At 47.9% G+C, this 16,775-nt stretch overlaps 1 protein-coding gene across 1 annotated transcript in view; it reads left to right on the plus strand.

Annotated features, from left to right (window-relative positions):
• The first annotated feature begins 16,101 nt into the window (after window positions 1–16,101).
• The window catches only part of LOC142246341 (ras-related protein Rap-2c-like), a 2,665-nt gene continuing 1,991 nt past the window's right edge, over window positions 16,102–16,775 (plus strand). Inside the window, exon 1 of the mRNA XM_075319377.1 lies at window positions 16,102–16,775. This exon is cut by the window's right edge and continues 1,991 nt beyond it. Within this exon, the coding sequence (XP_075175492.1) occupies window positions 16,281–16,775 (495 nt within the window). The 5' untranslated portion in view covers window positions 16,102–16,280.

Here is a 16,775-nt window from a genome sequence, read left to right on the forward strand (position 1 = left end):
GCAGTATTATAGTAGTTATATTCTTGTACATAGGAGCAGTATTATAGTAGTTATATTCTTGTACATAGGGGGCAGTATTATATTAGTTATATTCTTGTACATAGGGGGCAGTATTATAGTAGTTATATTCTTGTACATAGGGGCAGTATTATATTAGTTATATTCTTGTACATAGGGGGCAGTATTATATTAGTTATATTCTTGTACATAGGGGCAGTATTATAGTAGTTATATTCTTGTACATAGGGGGCAGTATTATATTAGTTATATTCTTGTACATAGGAGCAGTATTATAGTAGTTATATTCTTGTACATAGGGGCAGTATTATAGTAGTTATATTCTTGTACATAGGAGCAGTATTATAGTAGTTATATTCTTGTACATAGGAGCAGTATTATATTAGTTATAATCTTGTACATAGGAGCAGTATTATAGTAGTTATATTCTTGTACATAGGAGCAGTATTATAGTAGTTATATTCTTGTACATAGGGGCAGTATTATAGTAGTTATATTCTTGTACATAGGAGCAGTATTATAGTAGTTATATTCTTGTACATAGTGGGCAGTATTATAGTAGTTATATTCTTGTACATAGGGGCAGTATTATAGTAGTTATATTCTTGTACGTGGGGGGCAGTATTATAGTAGTTCTATTCTTGTACATAGTGTGAGGTATCAACCGGCTATATTACAAAGGGCCGGTATGTTTTGCAGAAGCGTGGGTGCTCTGCAATGTGAAGCTGGCTGGGACCTGTGGTTCCACAGGATTGCATTACATGCAGAGCCATGGAAGGGTGTGTGATGCTGATTACACACTCCTTACCACCTGTGGGTGTGGCTCCAGGGGTTAAAGCAATCCTGTCTCTGAACCTGGGTGAAGTGTGTCTAGGGCAGTCTAGAGAGAGACTGGCTCTAGATGTCCAGTGTGTGGACTGGAAACAAGTGAGAGCAGAGCCGGGAGCTCTGGGTGTATCAGCCTGCATGGAGGCTGATCACAAGGCTCTGATATTGAGTCTGAGGTGAGTGCAGCCAGGCCAGGGCTGTAGGGCCGAATCTCTCTGGGAGGAGAGACAGACAGGGGTCTGCAGAGGGCCCTGGGTGCTGGAAGGAACCTTGGCTAGAGTTGTACGCTGGCAGGAGCCAGAGAGTGGGGAAGTTGCTAAACTTCCATTATGGACTTATTGTTTATGTGTGAGAGCAGTTTATGCTGAGAGTGTTTTTAATAAACTGCCAGAATTTCTATGAAGAGACTGTGTACATGTGTTGCTGAAGCTACCTCACACCGCTGCAAGCGAGTGAAACCCCCACGTTGCAGGGCGCAACGTTACATATGGTGGAGAATGCGGGCATGCGGTCTGGTTGCTAGGGGCAACGCAGCCTGGTTGCTAGGGGCAACGGCCTAGGACATACTCCTGTGGATACGGACTGCTTGCGGTGGATCGGCGGGTCCACAAAAATTGTCTGCGCACTCAAGCAGCTGGCGGTGGATCGGCGGGTCCACGAACAGGGACAGCGCTCTCAAGCACCTGGCTGTGAATCAGCAGGTCGTTGGGGACCCGTGCTGCAGTGGCGAGAGTCCAGCGACTGGAGGTTCCAGGCCAGCCGGAATTGCAAGGCCCTGCTTGGTGAGCAGTGATACACCCGGAAAGGTTAGTGGTTCTCTAACCCCCCCCTGTCTTTGACCACCGGGTATTACCCATTGGAGCGCCCCTCCTGTGCCTCTTTTTCGTTACAGCATGGAGAAGCTCCTGAACCAGCTGCTGCAGAGCCAGCAGCACCAACAGCATGTGCTTGGAGGTCCAGTGACAGCAGTGGGGGCTAAAAGCCAAAAAGAGGAATGGTCCCTGCGGACGTTGTGGAGGAGCTGTACCAGTTCCTGGTCCAGGGACAGCAGGAGCTGTTGGTGTGTAGCGATGTCACAGCCATGGACCAGTTTGAGCGTTCCCTTCAGGGGCCAGTATGGACACTGGGTGCCCAGGGAGACAAGGGCAAACGGTGTGAACTGGGGGCTAAGGACATTGCATGGAAACCGCAAAAGGGGGCGGAGTCCCAGAAGGGAATAGTTGCCCATAAGGGGGTGGTTGCCCATAAGGGGGTGGTTGCCCATAAAGGGGTGGTTGCCCATAAAGGGGTGGTTGCCCATAAGGGGGTGGTTGCCCATAAAGGGGTGGTTGCCCATAAGGGGGTGGAGTCCCATAAAGGGGTGGTTTCCCAAAAGGGTGCGGAGCATCCCAAATCCAAGGGTGAAGTGGCACAGATGGACTGTAGCCAGGGACAACAGTGTTCATGCCACAAGTGTCCTGTTTGCAATATAGACCACCCATCCGACGAGAAGCCACGTCTGTGTTCCGTGGAAGTGGATGGGGAATCTGTAACAGGGGTCGTAGACTCAAGGACCTTGGTGACCCTGGTGAGGGCCACTTCTGATGTCAACTTGATTCCTGGAAGGAAGATCCACGTCGGCTGCACCCACAATAATGAGACAGAATACCCGGTATCCAGCGTGGTCATTAAGACAGCCAGGGACAGTGGTTCTCATGATGTTGGAGTAGTCTCAGATTTACTGCACCCAATTATTATAGGTTGGGACTCTAAATTATTTGTGCACTTGTGGAAGCAGGGGGACGTATCCGGTTGCTTGTGTAAGAGCCGGAACAGCCCAAAGGAAACCCCACCACATTGGGAGGTGAAAAGAGGTCCTTGTTGTGCAGTTATGTGTGGTAAAGAGGAGATAGCACCTTCTAAAATTTACTGTCCTAAGTTAGGGGTGACCAAAGAAAATGATGGACGGACCCAACTTAGTGACATAAGGACTAAGGGAATAACCGATAGTGTGACCGTTAAAAACGGGGTAGCTCCAGAAAGGGAGGCAGATATCTGGTTAAGTGGGGACATGATAGTCCAGGATACCAGGGGGAGCGATGATGACTCCAGTAAAGACACTGACTCTAGTAAGGTGACAAACGAGTACAGTGTGGTACAGATGGGCGAGAAGGGCAAAACTTCCTCCCGACGCCGAAGACGTAATAAGCGCCAAGAGGGGGCACAGTGTAGGCCGCCTGAGGGTGCAGAGAAAGTGACATGCCTGGTTAATGAAGACATGGTGCTAATAACACCTGCTACGGTGGAGTCAGACGGTGATATCCTACAAAAGACTGAGGAATCAGAGATTGAACTGACACATTGTGACGACAGAAATCAGCGCGCTGCAAGTGCAGAGAAGGAGCCAACCAAGGACGTAATGGTGGTGGTTCCTATGATTTCAAAGTGTGAAGTTTATAGTCTGTCAGACGAGAGTGGTATAGGAAATGGAATCCTAGAGAGTGTGGGGGAAGGAATAATCCCCAACAGTCGTGGTGAGCAGACTGGTGAACTACCAAGTGCTGGGGTGGATGACAGCGAATTTAGCCCCAAAACTCTAAAAGGAACAGAGTGCCATGTTGAAGGGTGTGACACCCAGGCTGAGGGTGACACTGCAGAGACCCCAGAGGAAGGTGAAGATAATGCAGTGAAGACCCAAGAAACAGCTGGCGCTGAAGTGAAGAGAGCCTCTGAGGAGGTGAAGTCTGGAGCAAAGGTCTCATCCAGGACTGGGAGCCTGCCTGACCTGCTTGCTAAAACCATGATGGAGGATATAGAGACGGTCATGGGTAAGAAGAGTAAGAAACCCAAATGTTCTGAAGCTGAGTTGGAAGAAGCCTCAGAAATAGTGTGTCGTAGACCAGAGAGGTCCGCAAGTGAAGACTCATTCAAGAGGATGAGCAAAGACCATCTGCAACAAGAGATACTTCTTAGGCAGGCTACTGAGAGTCGAGTAAGGGAGCTGGAGAAAGAAGTGGCTGAGCTCCGAAGTCGCTTGGCAGAGTACCAGTCCAAGTCCCAGGGAGACTTGGAGCAGATGGAGCAGCGAGTGTCAATCCTGACCAAACTTGTTGAAGCTGGGGAGGCCCAAAGAGAGCTGACTCTGGAAGCTAAACTTGACAAGCATGTGGCAGGGATGAATGAGACTTCTGTAGTCAAGTGCATGGTGGATATACCTGAGGACTTAAGAGAAGCGTGTGCCACCGAGTGCATGCATGACGAATTTAAGAGAGCTGTGGAAGCGTGTGAGGTCTACTGTACCCCAGGGGCTGAACAGTTAGTGATATTGTCCACCAGTGAAATTACTGGGCAGCGGGTGGCTATTCTAAAGGACATGCACTTCAGATGTGTTCGTATGAAGTGGCAGGTCCAACTGCAAAAGGAAGAAGCCACTAGACAGCTAGAGTATAAAAGGAAAGCGCAGAGTCTGGCGGAAGATATTGTCCAAGTACCCCGGGCTCTGGTGGGGAGAGTCATTGGAAAAACCGGACGAGTCATGCAAGACATGGTGAATAAGTCGGGATTGGTGAGATTAAGAATCCCTGCTGCTAATGAGAGCCAGATACCCAGGGAAGCTGGTATGGTTCCGTTCGTCTGTGTCGGGACTGTAGAGAGTCTTGGAAACATTCGAAGCCTTATTGAATATCGGGTACACCATGTATGTGACATGGAGCGGTTGTGGCAAGACAACCTGAAAATTAAGGAGCAGCTTCGCCAACTGTGTGGGGGACAGCAGCCGTCTTCCACCCGTTGTTCAGTGGAAAGAAGTGGAAGATGGCGTGTCGGTCCAGTAGTTCAGACGCGCGATAAAAGGAATCGCCGACAGAGAGGTAACCTACGATGTACTGTAGATAGTGGCCGCTATGAGCTTAGAGTTCCCGACAGTAGCCTTGGGGGTACTCGAGAAAGCCTAGGTTCTGACAAGACTGTAGGTTTGACTGGGGACATGTCTCTCTACTACGGTGACCCTGGGAGGGGGTCAGGGAGAGAACGGTCTGGAAATGGGATGTCCTTTAACCCTAGGTTGACCAGACAGGGTTTGGTGACAGTGTCGGGCGATGCCTCAGGGACTACTGCTCTTGGACGGCCCTCTCAACTGGTGGGGCATGGCAGCGGGAATGCCCTGTCTCGCGGCCCCAGGTCATTGGCAAGTGTTCTCCCCTACGGGTTTGAACAGAGGGGGAGGGTATGTGAGGTATCAACCGGCTATATTACAAAGGGCCGGTATGTTTTGCAGAAGCGTGGGTGCTCTGCAATGTGAAGCTGGCTGGGACCTGTGGTTCCACAGGATTGCATTACATGCAGAGCCATGGAAGGGTGTGTGATGCTGATTACACACTCCTTACCACCTGTGGGTGTGGCTCCAGGGGTTAAAGCAATCCTGTCTCTGAACCTGGGAGAAGTGTGTCTAGGGCAGTCTAGTTAGAGACTAGCTCTAGATGTCCAGTGTGTGGACTGGAAACAAGTGAGAGCAGAGCCGGGAGCTTTGGGTGTATCAGCCTGCATGGAGGCTGGTCACAAGGCTCTGATATAGAGTCTGAGGTGAGTGCAGCCAGGCCAGGGCTGTAGGGCCGAATCTCTCCTGGAGGAGAGACAGACAGGGGTCTGCAGAGGGCCCTGGGTGCTGGAAGGAACCTTGGCTAGAGTTGTACGCTGGCAGGAGCCAGAGAGTGGGGAAGTTGCTAAACTTCCATTATGGACTTATTGTTTATGCTGAGAGTGTTTTTAATAAACTGCCAGAATTTCTATGAAGAGACTGTGTACATGTGTTGCTGAAGCTACCTCACACCGCTGCAAGCGAGTGAAACCCCCACGTTGCAGGGCGCAACGTTACAATAGGGACAGTATTATAGTAGTTATATTTTTGTACATAGAGGCAGTATTATAGTAGTTATATTCTTATACATAGTGGCAGTATTATAGTAGTTATATTCTTGTACATAGAAGGCAGTATTATAGTAGTTTTATTCTTTTACATGGGGAGTTGCGGTTTAATCTTTTTTGGATATGACGGTAGAAAGGTAAAAACCATTCATGAAAACACTGCCTTTTTCTGCCTATTATTGCTGTCCTATTCCTTTGTATACAATATTTTTCCTTATAAGGATCAGGTCTTGGCGTTGGATCCTGGCCTCCGGGCATCGGAGCGTGGTGACTTGTATTACAACTGCTTGTTTTGTTTGCACGTGATCATATAATGATAAGGAGCACATCCTACAGCAACAGGATTAGCGGTATAATTACTCTTCATGCCCATGACGGCTTTTGTTTCACTCATTAAATGTTCCATTGCTGAATTACTGCCCGTCTCATTAAAAAATAGGCACGTGTCAGCCAAAAACATTAATTTGATTGAGCCACGCATGTTACCTGCAATGGGGAGAGAGGCAGGGACAAGTCATCTTCAATTGTGGTGTTTGGCCCTTTAAACATATCTAACCTAATAGTCCTTTCCCCAAAATCATAATGACTTCATTTTTATATCAAAATAGTGAGGGCCGTAAAACAGGGAGGTTTGTGTGACACCATGTAGTAAATAAACACTGGCCAGATGCTTTAATTTTCTACTGCAAACACCAGATCGGTAAATATACAAGGAAAAGGTGGAGTCGGATATTTATGGAAAAACCAACATGATTCCAGCCAGTGCTGCCAGTCACCTGGCGGACAATGGGAAAGGGTTAACGATGCCAAGACTCAATTGGAAAGTGGTGTTAACCCATAGCTGCCAGAGAAAAAAAAAGGACAGACTTTTAAGACTCTCCCCTCTATGTCCACTAGGATGTGTTTCCCACCACATGTACTTAAAGGGAACCTGTCACCAAGTCAAAAGTGTCCATTTTTTTCTTTTATTTTGTGCCTGACTCTCCCCTGAACACGCTGTTTTTTGAATTTTTAAAATCCGCCATATGGTCGCAGAGATACGGGCCTTTATATTTAGTGCACATTTTTATGGTCTTCACTAAGGGGGCTGAGCTGCTTAAAGACACGCCCCCAGAGAGTATGAGAGCCACGCCCCTTTCATGATGACCATAAAAGGTAACTCTAACTAGAAAGACCCGTATCTCTGGAACTGTTTGGCAGATTTAAAAAATTTGAACCACAGAATGATCAGGGGAACAGCAGACATAAAATAAGAGCAAAAACTGGCCTCTTTTGATTTGGTGACACATCCCCTTTAAGTTAACCATAGACGAGATAATGGTTGTCAGAACGTTCATTTTTGGCAGTTACCTCTCCCGATTTCCCCATGCAGAAGCACTTGGCTGAGCGTTCATCCATGGGAAACCAACCCTCATTTCTAAAAGGACATGACTTTCCTGGTTTATTATTGTATCAGAGCCTCGGCCGACCACTCCTCTGATCTGGTCATAGGTTACTTGTTAATAAACCTCATTTACACATTTTCTTTTAGGATTCCTGGCCCTTTAACATTCTTGCACCTGCGGTCCTATAACTCAGTAAGTCAAAAGTGTCTATTTTTTATTCCTGATGTTCCCCTGAACAGGCTGTTTTTTGAATTTCTAAAATCCGCCATAAGGTTGCAGAGATATGGGCCTTTATATTTTGTGCAAATTTTTATGGCCTTTACTAAGGGGGTGGGGCTTCTTAAAGACACGCCCCCTAGAGAGTATGTGAGCCACACCCCCTTATGATGTCCATAAAAGTTCACTCTAAATATAAAGGCCCATATCTCTGGAACTGTTTGGCGGATCTTAAAAATTCAAACCACATAATGATCAGGGGAACAGCATAAATAACTTAAGAGCAAAAACTGGCCTCTTTTGAGATGGTTAGAAGTCCCCTTTAAGTTAGCCATAGACGAGATAATGGCTGTCTGAGAGTTCATTTTTGGCAGACAGCTACTTCTCCCGATTTCCTCACTTATTTGAGCGTTCATCCATGGGAAACCAACCCGGGATGACTAAAAGGACAGGACTTTCTGGGTCATTATTGTATCGGAGCCTCGGCTGACCACTGACCTGATCTGGTCATAGGCCCATCTAATATATAAAGCTGAGTGTATGTGTGTGTGTGTGTCCGCTAAAGGAATCCACACTGTCGCATTTACAATCACGAAATTTTGCACAGACGCCTTATGTGACCCAGGCAACGTCGTAGACTAAGTTTTGCCGGGAAAATTTATCCCCGCGCTTTACAGTTACTCTCCAAAAAACCTGCCTACATTAAAGTGAATAGGAGCCTGGAACTACAGGTTATTAATAGGAGGTGTGATTGGTTGCTATAATAACAAAGGACAGTCACAGTACAAGAAGCTTATGTGTGAGGTAATATGATGTCGGTGGGGAGATGGATAGAGACAGACAGACAGAGACTGACAGGGAAGGAGACAGACCGAGAGACAGATAGACAGACGGTAAAAGAGACAGACAGAGAAAGACAGATGGGGAAAGAGACAGACAGGCAGATGGGGAAAGAGACAGATAGACAGACGGGGAAAGAGACAGACGGGGAAAGAGGCAGATGGGAAAAGAGCCAGATGGGGAAAGAGACAGGCAGAGACAGATGGGGAAAGAAACAGACAAAGACAGACAGATGGGGAAAGAGACACAGCAAAAGACACAGAGATGGACAAAGACAGACAGGGTAAGAGACAGGAAAAGAGACAGGGAGACAGACGGGGAAAGAGACAGATGGGGAAAGAAACAGAGAGATAGAGACAGATGGGGAAAGAGACAGACAGAGACAGATGGGAAAAGAGACAGACGGGAAAAGACACAGATGGGAAAATAGATAGACAGAGAAAGAGACAGACGGGAAAAGAGACAGACGGGGAAAGAAACAGATCTGGAAAGAGACAGATTAGGATGAAAACAGAGAGAGAGACAGACGGGGAAAGAGACAGACGGGGGAAGAGACAGACAGACGGGGAAAGAAACAGATGTGGCAAACAGACAGACGGGGAAAGACAGAGACAGACAGACACAGAGATAGACAGACTACTACAGAGACAGACAGAGAGATAGAAACAGCCAGAATGAGGCAGACACAGTGAGCGTTACTATCCCGGGCAATGCCCGGGTACTGCAGCTAGTTGTTAATAAATCTCATTTACCGATTTTCTTTTCGGGTTCCTGGTCCTTTAACATTCCGGCCCCTGCGGTCCTATCCCTCCTAACATGGCCCGTATCTTGTTGTGCTCCTGTTATCGGCACATACACTGCTGCTCACATGTTCTGCTGTTCTTGTTTTTATTTTGATCTGCAATGAAAAGAAGGAAAATGTCAGCGTAAAACCCACGACAATCCTATCGCTGTGGACATCTTCCAAACTGATAAAGACCTGCAGCAATTAGACGGCACAGACTTGTGTAAGATCCCTCCGACAGCGCTGCTTACAGTACACCGTGCTGCTGCTGTATCATGGAGATTACAGCTCTGGAAGGAGACAAAAGGTGAAAACACATGTGGTGACCTCCACCGGAGCGCCTGCTGCAGACGGGAATTACTGTAAATGTGTACGAGGCTGTAGAGTCCCCAACGTCTTCCATACTATGTACTCAGGGGCTGCCAAAGTTCGCCCCTTGCCCCCACTTCAGTGAGTGCCCCCCCCCCCCCAGGCTGCTAGCTATCTTTATGATTAAAATGATTAGGTTCCCATGGAGAGTGCAGAAGTTGAGATGAGTTTGTCGTCAGCTGCTGTACTCTGCATAGGCAGCAAACTAGTATAACAAAGCTCTCAGCAAGATGAAATGAGCATTGACATCTTTAGTCACGGCCTATGGAGAGCGCAGCAGCCAATGACAAATTTATCTAGACTGCTGCGCTCTGCATAGGAAGAAATTGAGATGACTTGGGTTGCTCTGTTCTCTTTGACAACTCCCTACCTCTTGTCCTATTTTTAAGGCAATGATTGAGATGACAATGCTCACTTCATCTTACTGGGAAATTTGTTATGTTGGTCTTGGCCAATGACAAACTCACCTGTTCTGCTGCGCTCTGCATAGGCAGGGATTAAGATGTCAAAGGACATTTCATTTTACTTAGAATTTTGTTATGTTGGTCTCCACCTATGAAGACGAGAACAACAGCCAATAACAAAGTCATCTGTTCTGCTGCACTCTGCATAGGCAGTGATTGAGATAACAAGAACTTTGTTATGTTGGTCTCTGCCTATGAAGAGCACGGCAGCCAATGAAAAACTCATCTGGACTACTGCGCTCTGCATAGGCAGTGAATGAGGTGTCAAAGGACACTTCATCTTACTGAGAATTTTATGTTGGTCTCTGCATATGAAGGGCGCAGCTGCCAAAGACACACTCGTCTGGACTGCTGCGCTCTGCATAGGCAATGATTAAAATGACAAAGGTCACTTCATCTTACTGAGAACTTTGTTATGTTGGTATCTGCCTAAGAAGAGCGCAGAAGCTCATCTGTATTGCTGCGCTCTGTATAGGCAGTGATTGACATGACAAACACTTCATGGGCAGCACGGTGGCTCAGTGGTTAGCACTGCAGTATTGTGGTGGCTCAGTGGTTAGCACTGCAGTCTTGCAGCGCTGGGGTCCTGGGTTCAATTCCCACTAAGGACACCATCTGCAAGGAGTTTGTATGTTCTCCCCGTGTTTGCGTGGGTTTCCTCTGGGTTCTCCGGTTTCCTCCCACACTCCAAAAACATACAGTTAGGGACCTTAGATTGTGAGTCCCAATGGGGACAGTGTTGCCAATGTATGTAAAGTGCTGTGGAATTAATAGCGCTATATAAATGAATAAATTATTATTATCTTACTGAGAACTTTGTTATGTTGGTCTCTACCTATGAAGAAGAGCACAACAGCCAATGACAAACTCATCGGTACTGCTGCCCTCTGCATAGGCAGTGAAAGAGATGACAAGGGTAACTCGTGCTATCACACAACTCCCTTCCTGTTGTCCTAGTTGTAATTTTGTGAGAGACGGGAGACAGAAAACTACTAGGATGAACTGCTTTCCTTCCATAGTATATACTCAGGGGCTATTACCCAAAGTGCCAAAGTCGGTGGGAGCGCAAAATTTCACCCATTGCGCTACTTAAGCATCTGTTATATAGCTTTCTGCCTCTGCAGAGCGCAACACGTGATGAGAAACTCATCTGGGCTGCTGTGCTTTACGTAAGGAGCAACTGAGATGACAAAAATCACTAAATCTTGAGAACTTTGTCATGTCTTTTGCTGCATATGCAGAGCACAGCAGGCAATGACAACCTCATCTGGACTGCTGCGTTCTGCATATGCAAGAACTGAGTTGACAAAGCTTAGTTCACATTGCAGCCTAAGCAGAGCACTGCAGGCAGCCAATGACAAACTTAACTGTACTGTAGCGCTCTGCATAGACAGTAACTGAGATGGCAAGGGTTGCACTGTGTTCTCCCACAGGTCCCCAATTCATGATTTGCAGAGTTATCATTATGATAATTCTGTGATGTTTTTGCTCCAAAGTGTTCAACATGGTTCATGAATTCTGCATTTTTGTCTTTTACCTTTTCGGTATATGTTGGCGCTATGTAAATAATATGTTTTTATTACAGACTGTGCTCAGATCCTGCGTTTGCTGCCCTCTGGTGGCAATACTTGGCTCTGCAGCACTTTGTTTGCTCCACCTTTGTGAGCGCAGATGGTGTTAGTTTTTCCTATTGCTCTCATGTACTGGAAACATTTCATTGATAAACGTTTTGGAGAATTGTAGCCACTGCAGGGTTAATCGCCGTAACATGGGTGACATTTCCCAAGAATGTTCATAGATAAGAACAAAAGGTAAAGCCTGTCCAATCCGCAGAATTCACAATATCCGTCTTCCATTACAAAAATAAACAAAAGTATCATTTTCTTTTAATTTTTTGATACCCATGCATTATTATGTCTTTATGGACTGTGTGCAGTGGGCACAGTGATGGGGAACAGAATAGGACCTTCTCCAAACTGTTCCCACAAAGCTGGAAGCTACAATTGTCCACAACATCATGTGCTGAAGAATTAAGATTTCCCATCACTGGGACTAAGGGCCGAGGACGACCCCTGATAACAACCCATAGTATTACCCCTCCCCACCATGTATAGCAGGCACAATGCAGTCAGGGGGTAATGTCCTCCTGGAATCACCAAACCCAGACTCCTCCATCAGATGCAGATAGAGCAGTGTGATCCATCACTGCACAGAACACGCCTCCTCCAGAGTCCAGTGGTGGCGGTTTTACACCACTCGATCCAAAACTCAGCATTGTGCTTGGTGATGTACGGCTCGGCATTGTGCTCGGTGATGTATGGCTCGGCATTGTGATTGGTGATGTACGGCTCGGCATTGTGCTTGGTGATGTACGGCTCAGCATTGTGCTTGGTGATGTACGGCTCAGCATTGTGCTTGGTGATGTATGGCTCAGCATTGTGCTCGGTGATGTACGGCTCGGCATTGTGCTTGGTGATGTACAGCTCGGCATTGTGCTTGGTGATGTGTGGCTCGGCATTGTGCTTGGTGATGTACAGCTCGGCATTGTGCTTGGTGATGTACGGCTCAGCATTGTGCTTGGTGATGTACGGCTCAGCATTGTGCTTGGTGATGTATGGCTCAGCATTGTGCTTGGTGATGTATGGCTCGGCATTGTGCTTGGTGATGTATGGCTCGGCATTGTGCTTGGTGATGTATGGCTCGGCATTGTGCTTGGTGATGTACGGCTCAGCATTGTGCTCGGTGATGTACGGCTCGGCATTGTGCTTGGTGATGTATGGCTCGGCATTGTGCTTGGTGATGTACAGCTCGGCATTGTGCTTGGTGATGTACGGCTTGGCATTGTGCTTGGTGATGTACGGTTCGGCATTGTGCTTGGTGATGTACGGCTCGGCATTGTGCTTGGTGATGTACGGCTCGGCATTGTGCTTGGTGATGTATGGTCCGGCATTGTGCTTGGTGATGTATGGCTCAGCATTGTGCTTGGTGATGTACGGCTCGGCATTGTGCTTGGTGATGTACGGTTCGGCATTGTGCTTGGTGATGTATGGTTCGGCATTGTGCTTGGTGATGTATGGCTCGGCATTGTGCTTGGTGATGTACGGCTCGGCATTGTGCTTGGTGATGTACGGCTCGGCATTGTGCCATGAAGCCCCCGGCAGGTGCAGTGTTTGTGCTGATGTTATCAGAGGAGGTCTGGACTCTGCAGTTATGGGGTCAGCAGAGCGGTGGTGACTTTTCTGCCCTCTGCTCCTCAGCACTCGGCCCCCCACTCTGTAACATTACGGGGTCTCCACTTCGTGGCTGAGTTGCTTTGGTTCCTTCCACTTCTCAATACTATCAGTCGCAGGTGATGAGGGAAGATTTAGAAGGAAGAAATGTCATGAACGGACTTGTTACACTGGTGGCTCCTATTACAGGACGCGCTGGTATCAGTGAGATCTTTACCACCAGCCATTGTGTTAGTAAAGGTAGATAGGCTGGTGGGGGGCCAGGTGTTATACATCAGGGGCGAGGGGCTACACGTTAGACACTGGGGGGGCCAGAAGTTAGATATCAAAGGGCATTGGACTTATTTTAGTTTATTATTTCACAAGAATTGCACAGATCAGAGTGTGGAAACACGGGATGAAGTCAGTAGTGTTACTGTTATAGGACGATCGGTCGTGCATATAATACCACGTAACGTCCCTTGTGTCACGCATGGTAATGTCTGTCCTAGTGTATTTTTGGCTTCAGTTTCATCATATGGTGTAAACATAGACCTGTCTGGTCAGGTAGGTTCTCCAGAAAGGTACACGTTCCCCCTATCACCAACATCAGCTGTCATCAAAGATTTTCGCTGTGTCTGACAAACTCCCAAGTTCAGGGTAATTCAAGTCCGTCTGTCTACGGCAGAAAACATTCCTTCATCCAAAAAAAGATACATGTAAAAAAAAGCTAACGCGTTTCACATGTAATTGGTGTTTGAAACGCGTTGGTTTCTGCAAATATCTTTCTATGTGGATGATGGAATTTTTAGTCACTGTTGGTTCCCTGCACCGAGGAACAGAGATCGTACTGGATAGTGAGCTGGTTGGTTCTGTGCACTGAGGAACAGAGATCGTACTGGATAGAAAGCTGGCTGGTTCCCTGCACCGAGGAACAGAGATCGTACTGGATAGAGAGCTGGCTGGTTCCCTGCACCGAGGAACAGAGATTGTACTGGATAGAGAGCTGGCTGGTTCCCTGCACCGAGGAACAGAGATCGTACTGGATAGAGAGCTGGCTGGTTCCCTGCACCGAGGAACAGAGATCGTACTGGATAGAGAGCTGGCTGGTTCCCTGCACCGAGGAACAGAGATTGTACTGGATAGAGAGCTGGCTGGTTCCCTGCACCGAGGAACAGAGATCGTACTGGATAGTGAGCTGGTTGGTTCTGTGCACTGAGGAACAGAGATCGTACTGGATAAAGAGCTGGTTGGTTCTGTGCACTGAGGAACAGAGATCGTACTGGATAGTGAGCTGGTTGGTTCTGTGCACTGAGGAACAGAGATCGTACTGGATAAAGAGCTGGTTGGTTCCATGAACCGAGGAATAGAGATCGTACTGGATAGTAAGCTGGTTGGTTCCCTGCACTGAGGAACAGAGATCATACTGGATAGAGAGCTGGTTGGTTCCATGAACCTAGGAACAGAGATTGTACTGGATCATTAGCTGGTTGGTTCCTTGCACCAAAGAACAGAGATCACACTGGATCATTAGCTGGTTGGTTCCATGCACCGAGGAACAGAGATCGTACTGGATAGAGAGCTGGTTAGTTCCCTGCACCTAGGAACAGAGATCGTACTGGATAGTGAGCTGGTTGGTTCCGTGCACTGAGGAACACAGTACTGGATAGTGAGCTGGTTGGTTCTGTGCACCAAGAAAAAGATTGTGCTGGATAGTGAGCTGGTTGGTTCATTGTACCGAGGAACAGAGATCGTACTGGATAGTGAGCTGGTTGGTTGCCTGCACCGAGTAACAGAGATCATACGGGATAGTGAGCTGGTTGGTTCCATGCATGAAGAACAGAGATTGTACTGGATAGTGAGCTGGTTGGTTCTGTGCCCCGAGGAACAGAGAATCGTACTGGATAGAAAGCTGGTTGGATTTGTGCACCAAGAAACAGATTGTACTGGATAATGAGCTGGTTGGTTCCCTGCACCGAGGAACAGCGATCGTACTGGATAGTGAGCTGGTTGGTTCCATGCACCAAGGAACAGCGATCGTACTAGATAGTGAGCTGGTTGGTTCCATGCACTGAGGAACAGAGATCGTACTGGATAGTGAGCTGGTTGGTTCCCTGCACCGAGGAACAGCGATCGTACTGGATAGTGAGCTGGTTGGTTCCATGCACCAAGGAACAGCGATCGTACTAGATAGTGAGCTGGTTGGTTCCATGCACTGAGGAACAGAGATCATACTGGATAGTGAGCTGGTTTGTTCTGTGCACCAAGAAACAGATTGTACTGGATAGTAAGCTGGTTGGTTCATTGTACCGAGGAACAGAGATCGTACTGGATAGTGAGCTGGTTGGTTGCCTGCACTGAGGAACAGAGATTGTGCTGGATAGTGAGCTGGTTTGTTCCCTGCACCGAGGAACAGAGATCGTACTGGATAGTGAGCTGGTTGGTTGCCTGCACCGAGGAACAGAGATCATACGGGATAGTAAGCTGTTTGGTTCCATGCATGAAGAACAGAGATTGTACTGGATAGAGAGCTGGTTGGTTCTGTGCACCGAGGAACAGAGATCGTACTGGATAGTGAGCTGGTTGGTTCCCTGCACTGAGGAACAGAGATCGTACTCGATAGAGAGCTGGCTGGTTCATTGTACTGAGTAAAAGAGATCATACTGGATAGTGAGCTGGCTGGTTCCCTGCACCGAGACACTAAGATCGTACGGGATTATTTGGTGGTATCACCATTTGTGGCCGGTGTGTTTGCCCAGGATGCCCAGACCTTTATAAAATACCCTGTATCTGCAGTGTGTCCATAGATGTGGCACCTGGGTCTGGGTGCGCCTCGTGTAATTACACCTCTTCAGTCACTTGTAGAAATCCGCAGCTTCGGTTTCGCAGGTTGCACCTCCCACATCCTTTCTGAACACAGAAGACACGTGTATTGTGTAGAGAAAAAAAAAAAGTGCAATAATCTTGGCACATGGCATTTTGTAGCCTCCCAGCTGTGGGCGCCTGATTGGCTGGAGCTGTAGGGACTCTGGTATAAAAGTAGGAGCTGCAGATGAGAAGGGACAGGTTCTGCGCTGCGGTTATGAGGAGCAGTAGTGACTGAGCGGACACAGAGTGCACAGCTGTCTCCAATCCAGCACGTCAGCCGGTCTTGGAGATCTCTACCACGTAAGAACCGTGTCCACGACCTGGTATAGAGCGTCTGGGTCTGCAGCACACCGCCACTGCAGGTCTCCTCAACCGGTCCAGCCAAGAAGTGACCACCATGTCCATCTCGGTGCAATCCAGCGGCACGGTGCGCCTGGTCTTCATGGGGGCTGCCGGCGTGGGCAAGACATCCTTGATCCAGCAGTTGTTATATGACCGCTTTGAGCCCAGACACCGGTGCACGGTGGAGGAGGTCTACTGCCTGGATCCGGAGCCAAACGCCGTCCAATTACGCATCGAAATTGTGGACACCAGCGGCAGCTATTCCTTCCCCGCCATGCAGAAGCTTCGTATCCAGCAAGGTGATGCCTTCGCCTTGGTCTTCTCGTTGGCTGACCTAGAGTCCTTCCAAGAAGTGGAAAGGCTACGGGAAGAGATCCTCCAAATCAAAGGCGAGACCGACGTGCCCATTGTGGTCATTGGAAACAAGACGGACTTGTTCCCCGGCGTGGAATCGGAGGCCGGGCAGCTTATGGCACTACAGGCTGCTGCAACTGCAGAACTGGAATGGGACAGTGGCTATGTAGAGACCTCGGCCAAGAGCAACCATAAA

This window comes from Anomaloglossus baeobatrachus, chromosome 7 (genome assembly GCF_048569485.1).
Source record: "Anomaloglossus baeobatrachus isolate aAnoBae1 chromosome 7, aAnoBae1.hap1, whole genome shotgun sequence".
Lineage (NCBI taxonomy): Eukaryota > Metazoa > Chordata > Amphibia > Anura > Aromobatidae > Anomaloglossus > Anomaloglossus baeobatrachus.